General features: G+C 37.7%; 1 protein-coding gene across 11 annotated transcripts in view; it reads right to left on the reverse strand.

Annotated features, from left to right (window-relative positions):
- Positions 1 to 22026, reverse strand: part of tacc2 (transforming, acidic coiled-coil containing protein 2) — a 52894-nt gene that overhangs the window by 14003 nt on the left and 16865 nt on the right. For 8 of the 11 annotated variants that reach the window (XM_072437422.1, XM_072437421.1, XM_072437419.1 and 5 more), the window contains 6 exons: positions 20581 to 21069; positions 14380 to 14619; positions 2658 to 2764; positions 792 to 2148; positions 612 to 653; positions 19 to 76 (listed from right to left, as the gene is read on the reverse strand). In XM_072437422.1, coding sequence (XP_072293523.1) covers positions 19 to 76; positions 612 to 653; positions 792 to 2148; positions 2658 to 2764; positions 14380 to 14619; positions 20581 to 21069 — 2293 coding nt within the window. The remainder of the gene's footprint in view (positions 1 to 18; positions 77 to 611; positions 654 to 791; positions 2149 to 2657; positions 2765 to 14379; positions 14620 to 20580; positions 21070 to 22026) is intronic. The other 3 variants (XM_072437424.1, XM_072437417.1, XM_072437425.1) reach the window with 1 other exon arrangement.

Here is a 22026-nt window from a genome sequence, read left to right on the forward strand (position 1 = left end):
ATGTTTGATGGTTTGTACCTGAGCAAGTTCTGACAGTGGAGATTTCTTTGGCGACCTCTTGACTCTGAAAGTGTTACTGCAGAGAATAACAGAAAAATGAGGTTATGTCTGATGTCTACACCAGTTTTGTTTGTATAAAAATATTCATCCATATACACAGTTACATTAAGATGTTTATTTAATGTAGCTGGTTAGGTAGCCATAATTAGTCAATGAACATGAATTAATTAACATAACAATAAATGATCAAATCATTTATGGAAAGAAATCTGTTTAGTTTTTAGTCTTGTTTTGCCAAAGTGTTTTCCCTTATTTTGGCCCGTTTAATTCTCCTGGATTGAGAATAAACGGATAGGTGGATTTATGTGCGTTTAAAAACAGATTATAGCAATATATTTTACAAGAACTTTTGGAGCCATTTGAACAACTAGCCACTAGATGTCTCCGTACACAACATGCTTTACGAACGATCTGTTTCATACAATAAGAGACGATGACTGAATGGCAAAACACGTCTGGTTAAAAAGATGACAAAAGCTAATGAAATAATAATACATTATCATAGTATGTGAGTATATATACGTTATTGGCTAAATATTCCCTGTACTTACAACACACAACAAAGTGAGGACACACCATTGGACTTCCTGTGACTTTGAGAGTACACAAACACAAGTGACAATGCACATACAACGGGAAAAACAAATTTGCCCTTATAACTTCACCATTCTGAAATCCCCAAAGCAAAGATGAGACTGCAACATTTCATCCATGCACATTGAGACACTTACGATTTAATTGGAGTTTTCTTCTTCTTTGCGGGTTTGTTCTGGTTTTGATCTTCCAGTTCCCCGACGTGGTCATTATCGTTCTCAACATCATTGTCATTAGCAGGCAGTTCGAATGAGGCAGACGCTTTTGGAGGGGAGCTGTTCATTTTATTTGACGATTTGAAAGGGTCTATGGAGTCATCGAAGTTATTGGGGTCAAAACTGTGAGTGGGTCGAGATAATTTGGGGGAGCTGCCAATGCCTTTTTTAGAAGTAAATGGATTGAAATTAGGATCGTCCCACTTGTCTTCAAAGTTATAGGAAACTTGGGGAACAGGGATTTCTTCGTCGTTCCCATTGGTTGAAGGGTTGTTGTCCAGCTCCTCGGGCTGTGCCGGAGGGGCTTTTTTCAGTCCTAGTTTGGGTCTCCGTAGAGGCATCTTGGCACCAGGCTTTTTGCCCAGTTTTTTGGGCGGTGGGGTCGCCTGCTGCGCCGCCTCACCCCTCTCCTCAGAGTAATCAAACTCCAGCCTTACTCCTTGGCGGTTTGGCAAGATCGGCTGCTCCTCCGGGTTACAAACAGGCTCTTTAGATGGAGCTGGGTCACTGGAGGCAAGGGGCACTGAAGCTGGGACAGGGGGGCTTTCTGGAGGAATAGGTTCAGTACTACAAATATCTTTACGCCCAAGTACAGGGGAATTGGCAATTTTACTACCTCCTGTTTCAAAGGGGTTGATTCTGTCAATATTGTTTGGATCCCATTTATAGGAGGCGCTGGGCGGGATGGGCAATTCTTCTTTTGGGTTTGGACTTGTAGAGACTTGTGGCTCCTCTTGACACAGGGGTAAAGTTGAGACTGGATTGTCGTTTGCGCTGGTGTTTGTCTCTTCAACGAGAGGGGGCGGAGTCACCACACGGTTCTTCCTGGCCCGTCTGAGTGTCCCGCCAGGACTTGGACTCGCAGACCCGACCTCTGCTTCGTCTTGAGGTTGTAAGGGACTGGACGTTCGAGGTTTTGCTCTTTTTAAGATTTCAGGGGTGCTGCTGGATGACACTGGTTTTGCACTTTCTGGATTGGAGTTCTGTCTTAACACAGGCTTCTTTTTCAGTGAACCACCTTTGACTTTTTTGGGTCGATGGAGAGTTCCTGGCGCGCTCCCACTTCCGAAAGATTCGGAATGCGGTCGGAAGCCTGTTGATCCGAACTGTGCGTCTGAATGATCTAGTTCGCCTCCCTGGAGACTGAGGGAGCGGGTCAATGTGGGATTTGAATCAACAGCAAACAGGTCAATGTTATAGGACCCACTGGCTGCAATGGGTCTGTCTTCATCAAAGGTAGGCAAGTCAGAAACAGAGTTATTGATAGAAGAGTCTTGTACTGAAAAACATAAAATATATATAGCTTGGTTAGCTTCTTTGAAGTGGTAATTATTAATAAGTACATTTTCATTTAAAACCAGCTTTGGTAATTACTGCATCAATCCACCAGAAGGTGCTTTGAACTCTTCCATAAACCACAATCATCCAGGACTATGACATTTTACTTGTTTAAAGTTGTAGCAACCAGTGACAAAAGACTTTGGTGATGTAGTATTGATGGAATTTAATAATTCCCTTCCTCATCATTTTTAAAATGTATATAATGTCTACTTCGTGGTCAATCTCACAGCTCTAAAAGGTATTTTGAATCTCTTTGGAAATATCTTCAGTTCTTGATGTTAGTAGTTAGCAGATATTAGTTGTTATGTTTTAATATTTTACTGTGGACCTGTAAATGAAAAAATAGTTTAAATGTTTTTTTTCTGGAAAAGCAACAGTAAAATAAATAATTTAACTTTTTAATACTGCACTATATAAAGTGATGTATAGTGTATTATATATTAATACCTTGTTCGTCAGCTGCTGGTTGCTGATTTGGAGTTTCTAAAAGAGACAAAGCCTTCACTGGAGTGGTCGACTCAGGGGTCTCAAAGGCTCCATCTGAGTCCGAGCTCCTGTAAAAAATGACATAAAAATAAAAATTAATGATCCAATGAAGTGCTGATATGTCCTGTGTGACTCGCTCTAGGCATGTTTTAATAAAGCCACTATGGTATGGACCGCAATAAAGGACTTCCAGAGGGGGGATTTCTGATGAACAACACTGGCTTTTATTGACAATATCGTCCACAAGCCTTTAGGTCATAGCAGCCCAGATGAGCCCTTAAACTTATAACACAACAGCAATAGCACTGCGGATTACCAAAGAGAACACTCAGCAAAGAGAAACAGCATAATATGAATATTTAATAAGAGGCCAAATAAGTGCACACTGTCCAAATGTCTGTTTTTAAGCCATTAATTTACCGCCATTCATTTAAGACCGCCGTAGGTGTGCATCTCTTTGATAAACATAAAATATTCAATTAATTACAAAAATATTCCGCAACACTTTAGTTTAGACTAAAGTGTTAGGACCTCTAAGTGCCGACCTAAGTGATAATCAGTATGTTAGTTAGTGGTTATTCATGTGTTAGGTAGTGTTTATTAAGCACTTATTCATGCATATTGTGATAAAAGTTATGAAAGAAAATAACAACCTCCGATAAGAGCGGCCAGATAATTGTTAAATACCCCCCACACATTTAAAACTGCAGACTGACATGAGCACCTTTATTCGGTGTTTGAAACTGTGGCTGAAATCAGGACAGAACTGTGCACATGGTGATGTATAAAATGAAATGTACTGTATATAGTTTGTAAATTTTGTACTGTTTTAATTCTAAAAGCCTCCTATGGACAGGTGTTGAAAATTAGCATATTTTGCTATAACACTTAAAACATTGCATCTGGTTCGTCCAATGGTATGCTATGTCCATAATAAATAAATTAATTAATTAATTAATTTAAAAAAGAATACAGTCATACAGAAAATAACAAACTAACTAATATCTTTATTAAGTACTTTATAAACACTAATGCTGTGGGTAGTTAGCCATTAATATCGGGTCCTGAAACTAAAGTTAGCAAATATACAATTGTTACAGTTGAGATGAGATATACATTTTATAAGATTTTTCTCTGTATTAATTTTTTGTATAACCTATTTCTCATGCATTACAGTCTGTGAACGTATTCAATGTTTCCTGGCAAATTCTTATTCTGAGCTGCACTTGCACACACAAAAAAAAAAACATAGCATTTGAGAATATCCTTCTCCAAAGAGACAATCATCTTTTGGCATTTTGATCTTGCAAGTTCTTGTGGTGGATTACTTTGTCCCACGCAAAAATTAATCACTTACACTTACACTAATTATGACAACAGGGTCAATATGTTCACTAAATGCAGCTCTACACTGGGGAATCGCTTGTCCCTTCTCAAATCCATCATGTGTCAGCTGATGAGATGAACACAAAAGGGTTTGACACCTAATTTAAAAACATGACTTTGCATGACAACAGGGCTATTCAAATGTTCACTTTTTGATTTCATTTTAAGGCCAGACACCACCATGTCAGACTTTACACTCCTGAATCTCCATTCCTGCAAATACATCACTGCCACTCCCTCACCTCTGCCGGACTGGCCCGATCACACTGTCACAGCTGGAGCCCCATGAGATCCGGCGGAGGATCCCCAGAGAGGGCTCCGATCCCGGGCTGTACCCATCTGGAGTGGTCGCCCCTCCCACCAGTGAGTCCCATCCCCATCGGGCCCACTGCAGAGGAGACAGAGCCTGCCACGCACTCACTGCCATGCTGGAACCAGGATGCAGCTCTTCCGCACTACGCTGCTATTGGTCGACACAAAAGGTAGACGTACACTGACTGCCGATGACGCTCCAATCTCACTGCTGTCTCCAGGTTCCTCAGTAAGCAATCAAATCAAAAATGTTCAATTCCTTAAGAGCCGTCTTGTAATCGTTTTTGCAGCAAGAGTCCATTCGTCTAATTTTCTTCCAGATAAATAAATTTAAATTAAACAACAGCTAGATTGTAGATGTCCAAGCCCTGTATTTGGAGCCACCTCTCTGCTTCTGTTACACTCTCCCGTACTGCTTCAGCCTTTTACCTCCCCTCCCTCTCTCTCTCGCTCTGATCACACTGCTGTATCCACAAAGAAGAAAACGCAGACGACAGCCCACCAATCAGACCAGCTCTCATGAGGCAAGCAATGGTTGTATTTACATATATAATTCTTAATGCAGTCTTTAAAGACACTCACATCTTTTTCTCCTTCGATACAGGCAAAGTGCACAAAATAAACCCCAAATCTTGATTGTAAGGCTGTCACAATGTAAAATTTTAGTGTGATGATTATTGTTAGAAGATTATTTTACAATTATTCATGATTGTTGGCACATGACTAAACTTCTGTCTAGCTTTCTGAATGAAAATGTAATGATATTGTAACATACACAGCCAGATAAAAAAGTACTTTACATATAGTTTTTTTGTTTGTTTAGAGCATAGATTGAATCAAAATGATTCAGTGTTGCTGTGCTATGATTCTCACAATTGTTATTTTTTAGTTCTTACAACTATATTTTGACCTGAATAATCCTAACATCCCTAATTAACTGGCATAGGGGCTTCATAGTTACTGTAATGAAAATTTTCAATACAAGCAACTTTGAAAGTACACAGAGGCACAATACAGAAGAACAGGTAAAGATTTATATCTGCAGAGCAGAGCATTATTGATTGAACCTGAAAATGCTGGAGCAAAAGACTGAGCAGCTGGTGAGGGGGTGTACAAACTGGAAAAGGGAACTGAAATCCCATCTTATCATCAATATCGCTAAAAGTGATCCAATAAAATTACTAATGATTAATGATACTGATATTCATGGTGTTGCGTTTATGCCACAAAACAACCAAACACTAGGGGTGCCATTCCTCGAAACAGGCTGCAGCTACAGGCCTTACATTATGGCAGTATTACACTGTTTTCACAGTGTAATAACAATAATAATAATAATAATAGTAATATAATAAACTAAATAATTAAATCCTCCATATTGTTTTAATCAAACGAGTTAAAATAGAATGTAACCATGTTAAAAAAAATATATATATATATATATATATATATATATATATATATATATATATATAATAATATAAGTGTTAAGAGAACAAAAAATAAAATTACGAGAAATGTTATGGTTGTCATGGATAATGTGGCACTTTCATATTAAACAAGTGACAAAACTAGTTACGGTACTCATTTAAACAAGTATTGATATGAAAAAAAGTGACAACATTTGCCTTTTCTTGAACAGTTTAGAATGTTCTTGAGCTCAGTTCTAGTCATGGATCTATTGTAATATCAGTAGACTAGTCTATTCTATTGTGTTTTAAAAAAAAAACATTTTTGAAATGATAATTGTGCATCAAAATTGGCATTGAGTATCGAGTCTATTCCATAGCATAAAAATGTTTTGTAATTTTGATACAATATAATAGTTTAAATGTTCATGTTTTCAGGGCGTACTGGTGTGAGACTGATGACTAAAGGAGAGCCATAATCTATGAGAGACATATTGAGCCTCCACAGGATAAAGCAGTCTGCCACTGAAAGCTCCAGGATCAGGCATCGAGAGACAGCGGCACAGACGGCTGCAGGTGCTCACAGCAACAGACAAGAACTGACAGTCCCATCTATACAGACATCAGATATTATCAGATAAGATCCTTTATTTTGGTATAATGCACTCCCATATACCAGAGCAAGATCATTTAATATAATTTCTAAATAATCTATGTACAATATATGCAGATAAATTAATCTTTTAAAGTTGGAACTTATGAAATGTATTATTTTTAATTTCAGTAAGTTATGTTATTCACTGATTAATATTCTTTCTTGGTGTAATTTTCACACTATTTGTCTGCATTATATCTACAACAGATAAATCTTTTCTTATCTCTATCTCCAATTTAGAAGTAGAAATCAGTTATGTCAGTTCACTATATACGCTATACACTATTAACTAGACATTTTTATTTAATAAAGCTGGTCAAAGTCTAGAGGAATTGTGATCTATTAGACAATTTGAATGAGAGAAGCTTGTTTGGTCTTTATGTCAACATTTATGAATATTCGTTATGTCGTGATGTTTCTCCTCACAATAATCATAAATTAAGTTTCATATTGCTTAATAAGTTTTATAATTGCTAATTAAGTCCCATTGAGGTCAGATTATTTTTTTGTAAACAAAGCAGATAATGGGTTTGCAAACAACGTGTTGCCATGGAAACAAGAGGCTGTTCCCACCATATGCTCAAGAAGAAAAAAAGAAACTGCCGCTACAGCACACAACACACACTACAGACAAAACATACATTCACCGCAATGTAATATAGCAAATGATTAGCCATTTGCCAGTCATATTCACAGATGATTGAACAATATGTTATTATAGGACACGTTTTCAACTATGAGAATCGATTAATTAATTGCTGTCCAATGCGATGTACAGTTTGAACCATAATCAAAATGTGGCAAATAACAAATAACAATCATTTTGGGAAAAACAAAGGAGGTGTAATTACTGTATTTATTTGAGTTTTCAGATGGTATGGTATCATTCTCTACTCTTATATACGTCTATTCTTCTATACGTCAAGAATAAGTATCATATTTAGAAACACAGAACTACTCCACACAGACTCAGAATAATCAAATGCCGCCATCAGAACAATTACAGACAGTCTGCTGGATCATCAATAAGACACTTGTGTAAAATGTAACTGCAGTCTGAGTGCAGTGTCTATTTTCAGCTCGGAGGAGAAGCGGCAGACAAAACAGAGCTGACGACAACAGAGGTGTTTGAGTGGGCGAGCGGTCGTGTTCAGGGCACATAGAAACAAAGAGAACAGCAGCGAAGGAAAGTGCCAATAACAACGTCTCGCTGCAGCATGGAGAAACAGAGGCAGAAACGGTCAAACGCTTCACTGCCGATAGCAAAACGTTTAGGAACAAGACATTGCTTATGTTTGCAGAAAGAGGATGGACAACAAAGATGTGTGAAATCATTTTCAAGCTGAGGTAGATTAGCCATGATGGATTATATGACAAACATACACTTTTGTCAATGCAAATTCTGTCTTTTGAACACAGGTCTTAATATATTCTGCATTTTTAACATGGATTTGGCACACAGATGATTGATGACCTCCTAGTGTAATCACTTTATCTTAAAAGAATGAATGGCTCAGTGATGCACAGCTTTTTGACTGAATTAATTAAACACGGCACAAAACAGCTCAAAGTGTTTGTTTTTTCATTAAAAAAAAACTGAGCATGCCCATTTTAAATAGCAAGCAGGTAAGAGAATATTTGTACTTACATGTAACATTCTTCAGCAAATTATGCAAAGTATTTTGCGTCAATTCATGAAAATCTACAGCACAGCACAAGCTAGAAGACCCATTGTTTACATCTTCCTCTATTTGAATTATGACCAGCAGAGGGAACCCCAGTGCTTTTTTTTCTCCATAGTTGAATGAGCCCGTCTGTCATCTTTGCCTAATATTACATCACCAGGAAACACATACTCTGAGAATCACTACAAGCTAAATCAATTCAAACAAACCCTGCAGTATTTTATATAGTTAGATGTAATCCTAAACTGGAACAAAGCTGCAGGGATCCCATTGTGAAGAGACAAAGCCAGTCTGTCTGCAGCCAATGACTTCTTACCCTGAGGATATGTCATGACACTGAGATTAGCTGCACCTCTAGGAGACCTTATAAAACCAACCATGACACATTTTCCCTCAAAGAACCAGATGTTTTACGCAGGTTATTCTCATCAAAACTGTAAATCAACTCTCCAATGCACCTGGTTTGTCCATGAACCTCACACTACACCGACAAAGAGACGACAAAGCATGAGATGTTAATCCTGTACCTTGTGTGTCCTAATCTGAGAAGCAGATGGCATGTTTTAGGGCAAGAGCCAAGTAAGGGGCGGCAGCCGACCCAAAAGGAGCAAAGGGAGGGTTACAAATGTGCCCCAACTAATGATGAGATCAGACAGTCCCGAGTAAAGAGACACCAGACACAACCCCCTTCGGGTCAGACACCACACAACCTGGAGGGGGAGCAACATGTGGAGACTTCAAATCAAGATATAAACTTAAACAAATGTCTAGCTTTTAACTGACAAAAGAACTATATGAGTAATAATTTAGTTGTCTGTTTAAAAAGGGGTGTAGCATGAGAATCTAGTAAGCATCTAGCATAAAGTAATCATGTCAGTATGTTTAGAAATATTTATTCTAATTGTGTGGTGAGTATTATCAGTTATATAAGAACATGTGTGGGCCATTTAGTGTTGTCAAAAATCAGAAAATAAAATAAATCACATAAACAGGACAAAATTGGTTTAAATAATTATCTTGAGCCTTATCGGAGCTAGTATAAGACCACAGAAAGCACTATTATTTGTGCTAAAAATTACATTCTACTATGCAAAAAAAAGTATAGAGTATTGAGCCTGTTCTTTAGTATCGACATAAGATAAAAATGTAAGTATCAACACTGCTGTTAAAATGACAAAATGCTTGAAAATAAATACAAATGACGTTGAAAATGTCAGGTAATTCATGGCGAAACCATTTTACATTCATCGTAATTTTATTTCACTATAACAACTAAGATTCTATACATGATGCACACATATAGGAACAGGCCTATAAATAGTACTGCCGCTCCACTTGCTCTGTGATTCAACATAAATAAAACACCAGAGCAGACCATTTTCTCCTCTCATCTGTCACTCTAGGTTCCTCCTCCTCAGCACATCACCCCACCAGCCTGCACTCATTACCTAAATCTGGGTCTCACTGGTATTACGCAGACCACCGTAATGTTTGAAGTATATTAAACCTCAATAAAGTAGAAAAACATCCAGTTGTAGCTTGAGCTTAGACACGTGTTCGAATCGGCTCCTCCATATTTACATCACAAAGGGGCACAACAATGCTCCTCTGTTGCCACTACGGCGCTCCATATTAAGACTTGGGAAGCCAGAACGCAAATCTTGTCCTAATCATGTAAGAAATCGTTTTGTGTTAAAGAGGGGAACCAATTGTCCAATCCATCTAAATCAGGGAATTCTTTGTCATTTCTGAGATGTTCATCACAGAGCTGCGAAACATAAATAAAAGAAAACAAAGCATGTAGCAAGGGTGAATAATTTATTTCTAAATTAACAAACCAGCTGTTTTAAAGAAAGCTTTCTATGGCTTTATTACTAATGCATGTGAAATAATAAATAAATAAAATTGCATAGCTGCAGAAACTACCTATATTCTGTCAGTTCGCACTGCAATAGATAAACAAAAACATGTGTCAGCAAAACATTAAGACACTCCAGAACCATTCATATTTTCTACACCGACAAAGACTCCATTGTTCACTATTTGGCAAAAGAGAAGACATTCTGTCCCGCGACTGACGCTTGCATGTACAGGTGACTTACATGTGCTCCTGAGACACACTCCGGGTCTGTCCTTGCTCCATGGACTCGTTGGCTCCCATGGCTCCCCTTGTTGAGCTCCCCGGCCCCCCCTGCCTGCTCCTGATGCCCTGCCACGCGCCACATCCACCTGCTTCACCCAAAAAAAACCTTATGTTTTTCTTCTGCTTCTCGCCGGCGCTCCTTGTTTGGGATTTGAAGGTTTACTTCGCTGCACTGCGGAGGATGAGACGCCAAGGAGATGTCGCTCGTATCAGGCGTTCACACCATTAGATGATTAAGAGACATCCAATTTATACAGCATCCTCCTGTTTGTCTGTTGCTCTCACGCTGCTGGTTTTTAGTCCTCATCTGTGTGGTTTCCCGGTAAAACAATGCAATGTTGGGAGATATCCTTGAATGTTAAAAAAAAAGCAAAAACAATCCGGTGCAAATTGGCGTTAAAGTCTCGCTTCCATGCACAAGTGAATGGCTCTCGCTTCTTGCTGATGGAGCCACAGTGTGTTGCCGCTCGTACTGCCTCCTCCCCCCCTCACGCTTTCTCTCTCTCTCCCCCAACAACAGTCTCCTGCCCCTTTAAAAAGACACGCAGCTACTTCAAATCCAATAGCTTCAAAGAGCAGACAATAGCAGACCCCAAAACTGCCGTGGTTCCTTGCCTCATCAGTGCGATTAACAGTATTTTAGCTGTGTAAAGATGACTTCCTTTTCAGCCAATGAAAGCTCCCATTCTCAGTATAGCCAACCAGAGAGAAGCTTCATGTAAACAATAGGATTTAAGTCGAGGGTGCATGTGTAGAATTTTCAGCACAGTGACCTGGTTAACAAAAGACAACGACACAGATGGTGGTATAAGAACTATTTACCAAAAAACATATTTTAGTTTTTTTCATTGCTTTTGGAAAAACAAGAGTGAAATTGAAGAAAGTCTAATACTAGTCTATAGTGTTATTGGCTCTTTTGCCTTTCAGGGAGTTTTTAATTGAACGTCCTTCCCTGATTCCTATTGAATAAGAATTGGAAATGTTTAGAATACAAATAAGTACTAAAATTGTAGGTAAAATTATTGGACAGATGGCAGACCTGCTGATCTAATTTACTGGCACTCAAGCTATGTATATATATATATATATATATATATATATATATATATATATATATATATATATATATATATATATATATTATATATATATATATATATATATATATATATATATATATATATATATATACATAGCTTGAGTGCCAGTAAATTAGATATATATATATACATATATAAAAAATATATATTATATATACATATATAAAAAATATATATTATATTATATATAATATGGATATATTTGCCTAATGCATTATCAAAGATCCACGAATGCTTAGGTTTTCCATCATCTCAGACAAGGAACAGGTTCATCTCAAATCCCATTGTCTGATAAGGCCTGTAGCAGAATCCGAGAGAGAAGTCAGAGAATGTCTATTGTTCAAATTCCTGGGAAAGTGTGGGGAATGAGGACGCACAACAAAAGAAATCCAAGCCTGTGGCGCGGCTAACATCACATCGTGGTTTAGGGCAGGTTTCAAGTGTCTTATGTGCAGAGTAAACATCTGAGATCCACAGTAACAAACCCCAACGTGTGCCTGGTTCTCAATAACTAAAGTGAAAAAAGATTTAAAAGTGCAATCGCTACAAAAGCACAGTTGAGCACAAACATGTTATGAAATGCATGTGATTCTTGTGTTAGTTCAGTATTTTCTCAAAAGTTAATGCCTTGACATGTTTAAAAAGCGCATTGATCTTGATTTTCAAACATAAGTTGCAAAGCTTACTTGTCAGAAAGTATTGCACTCTCAAAATCATTCAGCCCTACCACAGACACGCTTTGTACACGAGTGTTGCTGCATGAAGAATAAACATGAACCCCATTGAAAATGAATATTGACTGGATTGAAATCTCACAGGGGGGATGAAAGTCGATGTTGTACAGCCCGAGGGGACAAGTACAAGAGCTGCTGCCCACTCCCACAACAGTCTGCACAAGCCAAAATATTGATTGTACTAGAACTCAAAGCAACTGCAACATTAGAGTGACACAGAAAATATAAAGTATATAAAATATATTATACTTTTTCTTTCCAATGTATTTATTTGGTGTTTTTAATGTTATGCTAATTTAATGTGATGATAAATGCGCTTTTGCTTTTTGCTGCCAATTGAGTTCATTACAAAAGACAATGCAAATAATCGTTTTAATCTGTTGGTGTGACGTCTTGGACTTGAGCTCCATCTCAAATAAAAAATTCAACGTTCTCGGGCAGTGGAAGATGTGGCTGCGGCAGTTAATCCTGAAAGATTCATAACTGCACTTAAACTGAATCAGGGTCAGCACAACTCACACATGTAGGACTGTACAGGCAGTATAAAGTTCTATATAAAGTTTATTCTACAGATACATCATGGTATCTGGATACTGGTAAAAAATACATGTTTGTAAAACTGTTTTAGCTTATTATGCTTTTAAGTGGGGCAAGACAAGACTACAAATACATGACAAAACTTGAGAAGGCAACAAGCAATTTAATTAAAAAATGAGTCGATTTTCTGTGCACCAATTTTCCAGCTTCGTTCTCAACATCGTTATAATACGCCAGCGTTCAGGTTTCTGAGAGTCTTTTCCCATCAACTTCAAACGAGCTAGTGGTGAAATCGGAGCGTCTCAAAGGGAGACCACTGACTCAAACGTCTGAGACAGTCATTGATAATATCTCAATGGCACATACGAGTTGTGACTACATGGAAAACCAGGCTTGTCACAACTCCAGGCTCTGACATGGTTAGCTTGAGTTTCACAGTTCACTGGAAATGTGCGGCTGATTGCAAATACAGTGAGAAGTGCGTAAGCTAAATCTTTTCCCCATTTTGTTAGTGAAGAAAATGTATGCAATTTCTGAGACTGCATATTATTTGCATATTCCGGCCATTAAAAAAAACAAACGGTATAATAAATGTACACTTTTATACTTCGATTTTTACTGATGTATTGCAGATGCTGATTTCATTGTCATCATTTTGTTCCTGCACCCAGACGACTGTGTTTTGATACAGCTCCATCTGCTGGAGGAGAGAATTATTGCCTGTAAAGAGGCTGAGACGTTCCATTGGACAAAATCAAGTACAGTATACAAATCAAATGTCATCAAATAAACCAGGGAAGATTAACACTTTTAATTTAATGTCAGTGCCAATCAAAGTGTCACACAATGTTTTATAAGATGAAGCAGATTGTAATCGTAAATAAATACTTTCTTAACTCAAACTCAACTGGACCCAATCCTAATGCTTTCCTTCTAACCACCAGCACAACCACAGCTCTACCACACATACTGTAGCGCAAAAACAAATTGAGTTTCCATAACCACCAAAGTCAGACATGAGCAAATCCCATTTCCTTTGATTTTATGTAATGAAGAGCGGGGCAATAATAATATGTCATTTCATTGCACAGCATTATAATAATGGAGGATGCTGACATGGCAGAGGGCAGTGGAGGATTGCAGCGTATGTAACTGTGCGTTCCTTCTGTGTTACATGTATATTCAAAAATTATAGACAAAAACTAACTTTTTTCCCCAATAATTGTGAACATTATGAACATGTTTATCACTACCAAACTACCAAATCAATGCTGGCTAATTTAGTATATTAGTGCCAGAGAAAACCAAACCCTCTACACAGGAATCAAAATAATAAAAAATACAAACAATTGTGGACAAATTTGTTACACTAGATGTCAGATTGACGCCTTGGTTTGACCCGGGATGGCTTTGAGAGGATAAGGACATGTCTACTTTTCATCAAGTAGGCTAAAGGGGCATGTGTCACTGGGTAAATCTCCTTTAGAGAGCAAGAAGCTAGAGAGCAAGTCACACAAACTCACCACAAAAGACACATATAATGATCACAATGAGGCAATGAGCATAATTTAGTTCAAAGATCAAAAATGCTCTGCTGGTTGAAACACAGGGCACTAAATCAAAACTAATCTTCTGGTTGGAGATTATTTAGCAGATAAAACAAATCAACCAATGCCAAATAAAACATCACCACCGCTTTATTTCGAAAGCAGAGGAGCGTACCTTAAATGTGGATGACGCTGCGCAGCCGGTGGATCTGTGTGCTCGGGGATGGGTTCAAGGTCTGGAGGTGGAGGAGGAAATTGGGGCGATGCAGGAGCGGCCTCAGGTGTGCGTGTCTTCGGCGGTGTGGGGGGAGGGGTGGGGAAGTCTGACGGGGCGGGAGGAGCGGGAACAGGAGGGTAGACAGGTGCAGGGGGGACACCAGGAGGGGAATAAGCTCTGGTGTCTGTGTGGGACGGCCTGCGAAGAGGACAACACAAAACATCACTCAATGAAAACTCGACAAGATACTGCGCCTGCATGGTCCCGTCAACATTTGTTTTGACTCATTGGCCACTCACAGTGTTAGTAAAAAGAGAGGATGTATAAAATGATGTTGTACAGTATGGGATCAGTTAGTCTAGTTTAAAACAACGCATTCTGTAGTAACATTTTGTCATCCAGGCGATTAATTTTTATGTAATCTTTTCTCTTATTTAGAATATAAAACAGCAAAAACAAAACCAGGCAGGACCAGAGAGAAACAAAATAAGTATGGAATAAAATTAGAGTGGTGGCATCCAAAGAAAAGGTTAAAGCACATTAAGTCAAATCAAGAAGTCTCATCATCATGTGTAATCCGGGCAATTGAAACTCGATTTTGATACAAAAGAACAGACTTGATACTCGATGCCCATTTTGATACCACAATGATAATAAAAAATCCCTGAACCTAATCAGAGTAAAAAACTCCCTTTTTAAACAATAGACATCATTTTCAACACATAATAAGAATACCTTCTTTATGCTACCATGTGGCCTGGTTCAAGATTGTTCTTCAGTATCAGTGTCTATCAATACTAGTTTAGTATTGATTAATATCTACTCTTGACAACCCTATTAGATAGTAACTTATTTACTATTATTCAGTTTTTTTTTAAAGTCCAAATAGAACGAAACATTTTTAGGCAGTGAACATAAGAGTTTGCGTGTATCCAGTCTAATGCACCACAATTACGAGTGCACATTTTAGGTTTGAAAAAGAAAATTATACTCACTTAAATGTGTCAAAACAGGCTGGTTTGCGCTGCTTTGTCTAAACTGAGATCCTAAAAGTGACATAAAGAGTAAAATACCAGCTGTCCCAACTGTAACGGTCTCTAGAGTCAGGTCAGGTCCATGTTTCTCAGGTTCCCTTCAGCAGTCGTGTGCAGGAGGTGAGCAACTGTTTATCCGGGTCTTGTCTCTGTGATCACGAGACACCTGGTGGAGTGGATTTGGCCTTGATCCAGGTCAGACTTATCAGGAATGGAGCAGCCTCTAATCTGACAGGCAACACGACGGACGCCCATGCAGCTGCTCACCACTTGGGGCATTCCTCTTGTTAAACTCTAAAAATAGCTCTGTGGAGTTTTCCTGCATTTAGTAGGTCTTAACAACAGCCTACTTCTGATATCAGTTAACTTTGGACAAGTTTGTGCGACAATCATCCAGTGGCTCCTGTAAGTCTGAGCGGCATGACAAGATCATTTCCCCCGCTGTATTTATGTTTTGCATATAACTAACTCATCAATATATCTTTCAATCTAAATTTCATAAGCAAGATCAATTGTCAATGTGCAGCCCTAGAAACTCCTGCATCTTAAATAAAAAACAATGAACAATCAATCTCAACTTGCAGTTTATCTTTGTTTTTGAGAGTGTGTCAATATTAAACTATTTGCACATCTGTTTAAAAGTTTTCGCTGATAAATTAATGAAGTGAACAATGTGGCTGGCTCTTAAAAATAAAAATAAAGATGTACGATTGCACAGACACAATTAAATAAACAAAAACAATCAAATGAAATGAATGTTCCTGTTCATTTGTTTTTGATAAACCAGTCTTTTATAATATATATATATATATATATATATATATAAATTGTATGTATATATATATATATATATATATATATATATATATATATATATATACATACAATATTCTAGTCTCAAATTTGTATTTGAGCTTCACAAAAAGAATAATTATTGGTTAAGTATGGGATATACATGTAAATAAAATGAAACAAACTATTGTATCAATTCTTCTTTGAGTATTTGACCATTAAAACAGGATTTGCCTTCATTTTGTCTCTCATAATCTTCAATTAAATAAACAAATTATGTAAAATCTAATGGTAAATATATTCAAAGCCAGGCTTGGATGTCCCTCAATGTATCTGAGTGTTTTTTATTTGACAAAACTTACTTCAATTCATATATTTACAAGGTTTATAAATAAGGTTATTTTGAGGTTAATCCAGATTTTCCTTTGAAATCTCATTATAATTCACTTCCCGTTTGCCACCATTGCAGGATTTAGAATGTTTTTGTTTGCACATTAAGGGTCTATAGGATGAAGACTGACGCAGGCACTTTGGAAATACCTTTGTACTTTACTGAAACTGACCTGTGTTATCCTCCATTGCCTCCTGCAGTAAAGTAGAACTTAATAGCATTTAATGAGTTTGGGTGCTTTTTTTAAGGGCGTAGCAAGTTTAAAGTTTATATCCTGGGCACATTCTGGTTCATATCACTCCATCAAAAACACCTGTCAACCATAAAAAAAAGTTTCTAATTGATCCCACATGTGTGAAGAATTTGCTCATAATTTGTTCTCTCTATTGCATTACATCTAAGAACAAACCTATGGCCTACATCAACCATCCCTGGCTAGACTATATCCTCCTGTGCACACGTGAGCATTTGCAGCCTGGAAATAGAACCAGCCGAGTCACAACAAAGTGTCATAAGGCTTAACAGCGTCTATAAAACGGCTGATATACAAGATGCTGTGAAACAGGCCTGTCATAAGGGATGGCAAGAATATCCGGTTCATCGATAAAAGTGATTATTCAGGTCAAAGTATAATTGTAACAACTAAGAAATAATAATTGACTATTTTAGAAGCAAAATTAAGTCCAAAAAATGACCTAAATGTAAAGAACTTTTTTTTATCTGGCTTGTCATCTTAACTTTAATTTTATTTTGTTGGTTAGATTTCATAAAGCTGGTCATAAGCATGTTAGACAATGGGAATGAAAGAACATTAAAGATGTCACTGTTGTTTGGTCATGTTCTCAGCAATCGTGACTAATTGTTCAATCTTGATGTTTTTTTCTCACAAATATCGTACACTTATGTTGACTTTACGCAATAATTAACGTTGACAAACTGTCCAATAAATGATTGACGGAAGAATATTTGTTAAGGCTCAATATTTATCCTTTTTCTTTGTACTAGTTGGGAACCTTTTTGAGTTCCGACAATATCTGAGCTGTAGACGCTTGAATAGTAACTTCAATGAACGTCTATTGCTTTTTTCACATAGCTTCAATCTGCAGTTTATCGCACTTCAAAATGTGTAACTCTGACAGACCTACTTTGAGCTGAGGTGACCTTAAATGTACACGTTCGGAACAGGTTTTGGGAGACTCGTGTTAACAGCTGGCCCATTCTGTATTAAGAACATGTGCTACTTTTGCAGGACACTTCTTACATAAATATACTGCTGGCATGTGCAGCTGGAGGCTATCGTGCCTTGTACACACATTGAGGACAAAATGCATAATCTTTCATATTTTAAATGAGACCCCAACGTCTATCCCTGCAATTAATCTTCCGCGACTGATCGGTAAGTAAACGTAAGTGACAGTGTGTATATTGCATTGGAGCCAGTGCGGACACTTGTAATAGTACTGGAAACAGCTGTGTATGAGAAGACAGTGGAGTGCATGTTGAGAACTAAATGATAAACAGCACAGAGTAAATGAAACCAGATGACTGTGAAGTGTTATTGCTATGATTGTAAGTTCACGCTGTTCGAACGCGCACAGCCCATTTAATAATCATGTCTGTGCGGTGCCAATGCATGTACCAGCAAATTCAGACCTAACAAAACAGTTTCTAAATACAAAACAGACATAGGATTAGGTACTTGAACAAGCAGAAGTGATTTGCTATGGCAACTTGGCTATTTACAGGACGAGGCAGCACATCCCACCTTTATCTAAAATTACTGAGGCAGAAATACATACAAAATGTGTCATAAAAATACAAATAGAAAGCCTATAACTATTTTATATTTGGTGCCATTAGAAGTAGATAATAAATCATGTCTGTGTTGTTTCCCCGTAATTACTTTGAAAACTGACAATCACACCAAGGCAGACAGAACATGTTCTAACCTGTAGCATTTTTTGGGATCCATTTTGAAACCTAACTTCTACTTTTTAATCTTTGTGTTTTACTTTAGGACCCTCCCCTTTTGCCCTTCTGGTGAGGTCAGCAGAGGCAGTAACCTACGGCTACAGGACATCTGTTGTATCCACCTGGAAGGACTAGAACCAGAAGTGCGAAGATGCCAAGTAGAACAGCCACATTATGTTCCTTTAACTTACCTAGATGTTCTCAGACAAATAATCCATTGCCAAACTTTGAAAAAGCAACTCCAAACTAATCTCTTGAGTCCTGTTTTCTGGTCTCTTGAGCACATTAAAGTCCATAGCACATTCCCCAAGTGTCTTTCTGAACTCTGGCTGTTGTTCCACTGTCTGGCCGGTGGAAATGACTTCAGTGGGGTTGGTTTAGTGCCTGCCCAAAAATTCCTCCCACTACGAGCTCCACGGCCTCACGTCACAAAGCCGCAACACACTGAGCGTTACTGACAGATTGGGCCAACCTCCGGGGGTGGGGGAAAAACGCACATGCACAACAGCCCCTCGCATCATAAAAGGGCCAAGCTACTCCAGCGACTATTGGTATTGTAGTGTAAACGTAACTGTATGCAGAGAGACAGAGCTACGTCATTGGCCTGAAACTGTTACAGTGAAACCCACAGTGGTGATGGGACGAGTGTTGTGAGTGACAGGTAGCAAGTGCTGCAGTGGCATGCAGACGGCTCGGCGTGTGCTGCACATGTCATGCTCAACTGATGAGTGACAAATGAGAGAGATTGCTAAATTAAAAGCTTCTAATATTATTCTAATCCTTATATCCTGAAGACAGCTTGGTGACAATGGCTCGGATCTATCATGTTAAGATTGTATTGTACTTAAAATCTGGTACAAAGCATATATACTTTGATGGATTTTCTGTTCTGAAAAAAAATTACATTGACAAAAATGAATACTATTACAAATACTATACAAATAATATTTGTTTGCATCATCTCGATAACAATATTCCAATAATATTTTAACCGTGCATCATTAATGTGCTAAAATGTACCTGTAAATATGTTGGTTGAAGTTCAAATATTGCACAAAAAGTAAATGAATGATAAAATTAACCATAAAAAAACAGAAGTCTTACTTTATACAGTTGTTTGAGAACTGCTGCACTGGATGTTTCTGTCTAATTTTGAGGTAAATTTTAATTATTGACAAAATACTAATATTCTAATTTAGCATATCTCCAAAACAACAATTATTATTAAAACATACATTGTTCTAAAAAAATAAATACTAATAAACTAAAAGTAATATTGAAAAGTAGCATATTCTCTTCTAATTTACTGCAAAACTAAACAGTACATTGATTGTTTGAATTATGGAAGAGTTTAACCATGAGGAGTTAATTGCTTTGCCGATTAGCCAATTGTCCTTCATGCATTGGACACTGTAGACACTGACAGTCCAGCAGACATGTTTCAAAGCCAAACAAAGCCACCAGACTCTAATACAAGAACTTAAAGACTGATTTAAGAATGTGTTACAATCAGAAAGGTAAAGATTAATAAACACACTGGGTACTTGCAACTTAGTCATATTTTTTATATATATTTTACTTCTGTGTTTCATTCTTCAAGACTCATCTCAGCTGTCTCCTGTAATTATCCTGACGAATCCTCCCTGCTGCCTTCTGTTATTCTACACCGCCCAACCTTAAGCAGCATCAGAAGACCAAAATCATCTTCAATCATTATTATTTGTTATACCCTGCTATACTATGTTTAAGGTTTACCCTCAAAGTATAACACATTTTTGTTGCGATGACAATACCACTCATCTACCTTGGTTTATGAAACTTTCACTGGAAACTATTACTTTATTACCACTGCATTACACATTACGAGCACCTAGATGCCTCTTTATGATAGCAACATGTTAAGGCCCCAAAGGTTAGTATGCAAGCCAACACTGTAAGGTTTATGAGAATTACAAACAAAACACAACTCACCCACTGTTCAGAGGCTCAGCGGGACCCACTGGCTCGTTCAGTGGCTGGCTATCCAAATGTTTTTCCAAAGACTCCTCTGGCTTCTGCTCTGTGCGTGTGGTTATGGCCTGGACTGCAGGATCTGGTCTGCTCTGGACTTCTTCATTTTTGACTGCTGGGATGACAACTTTTAGCAGCTCTTCTGTCGTCACTTGTAGAATAGGCCACCGTGGCTCTTTTGACACTGGCACTTCATGAGTTTCCTCTTTCTTGATTGGTTCAACCACCACTGGGTCCGGAAGGTCAATACTGAGCTTCTTTTTCAGTAATGCAATGTCCTCTTTTTGTTTTGATGGATCTGCTATAGCATTAGTGCTACCACCTGATTTCTCTGAAGGAAATATTTGTGATTCCTCCTCTTTGTGTGGGGTCTTTGGTGTTTTGGGGGTTGCTGGATCTTCAGTTGGAGTATGGAAGTCTTGCAGAGGAGAATCCAGAGATGGGAGGGGCCTAAGGAAAAGACAATACAGGAAAAGAGAAAAAGAGGGGGCTGGTTAGGGATTATCTGCACGACTGGAGAACAAATGACAATTGTGTTTGTGTACAGTGAACTTTGAGGCTGTTTTGTTTGGCTTTGTGCATTGTGGTGGTGGCGCCTGGACTGACAGACACAGCTGATGTCATCCTTTCAGAACAAATGGCTGCAGTGAAGTGGGAATTAACACATTACACGACGGGATAACTCTGCAAACATGTGTTCATCTCATTAAGATTACAAATATCTGGATTAGGGCTCATGGTTATGGCTCTTCTGTCAGTCCAATAATAATAAACAAATACATAAAATGTAAAAAATCTATTTAAGGAATAATAACAATGGATTTTTGTTGTTGTGAACATACAAAACCCACACATTAATAAGAATGAAATGTATTGAAGGCAAAAGTACTCATGTGTCATTCTTAGTTAGTCCTCAGTACATTAGATTTGCCTACAAATGTACAAATGGTAGTACACAAAACTATGGCTATAGGTTTATACAATCATGCAGCAAATTATCATACAGGAAAGATAAATGCATTTTGTTATTCTTTTTACAGACGTAAAAAGTTCAATTGTGAACTTTACAATAACTTAACATAAATGTGTGGTTTTATTATTGGTATCGGCAAATATTGGCCAGAACAACAAGCCAGATCATCAGACATGGCTTAAAGAAATCCATATCAAACCATTCCTACAAAAAATATTTCAATTTATTATCTATAATACAACATGTCAGTATAATAATCATTGTGACAGGCCTACATCCAATAATCGTTACATTACCTGTTAAATAAAGTTGGAGAAATGTCGTCATCACCCGTATTAAAAAGAGCTTCAACAAATTCTTATAGCTAGCCAACAGTGAGTGCGAGAAGAATAAACTAAAAACCACAACACGTATAGAAACTGAAAACATGTGCC

This window comes from Eucyclogobius newberryi, unplaced genomic scaffold, assembly GCF_026437365.1.
Source record: "Eucyclogobius newberryi isolate DKJ021-1_F unplaced genomic scaffold, fEucNew1.0.hap1 SCAF_8, whole genome shotgun sequence".
Lineage (NCBI taxonomy): Eukaryota > Metazoa > Chordata > Actinopteri > Gobiiformes > Gobiidae > Eucyclogobius > Eucyclogobius newberryi.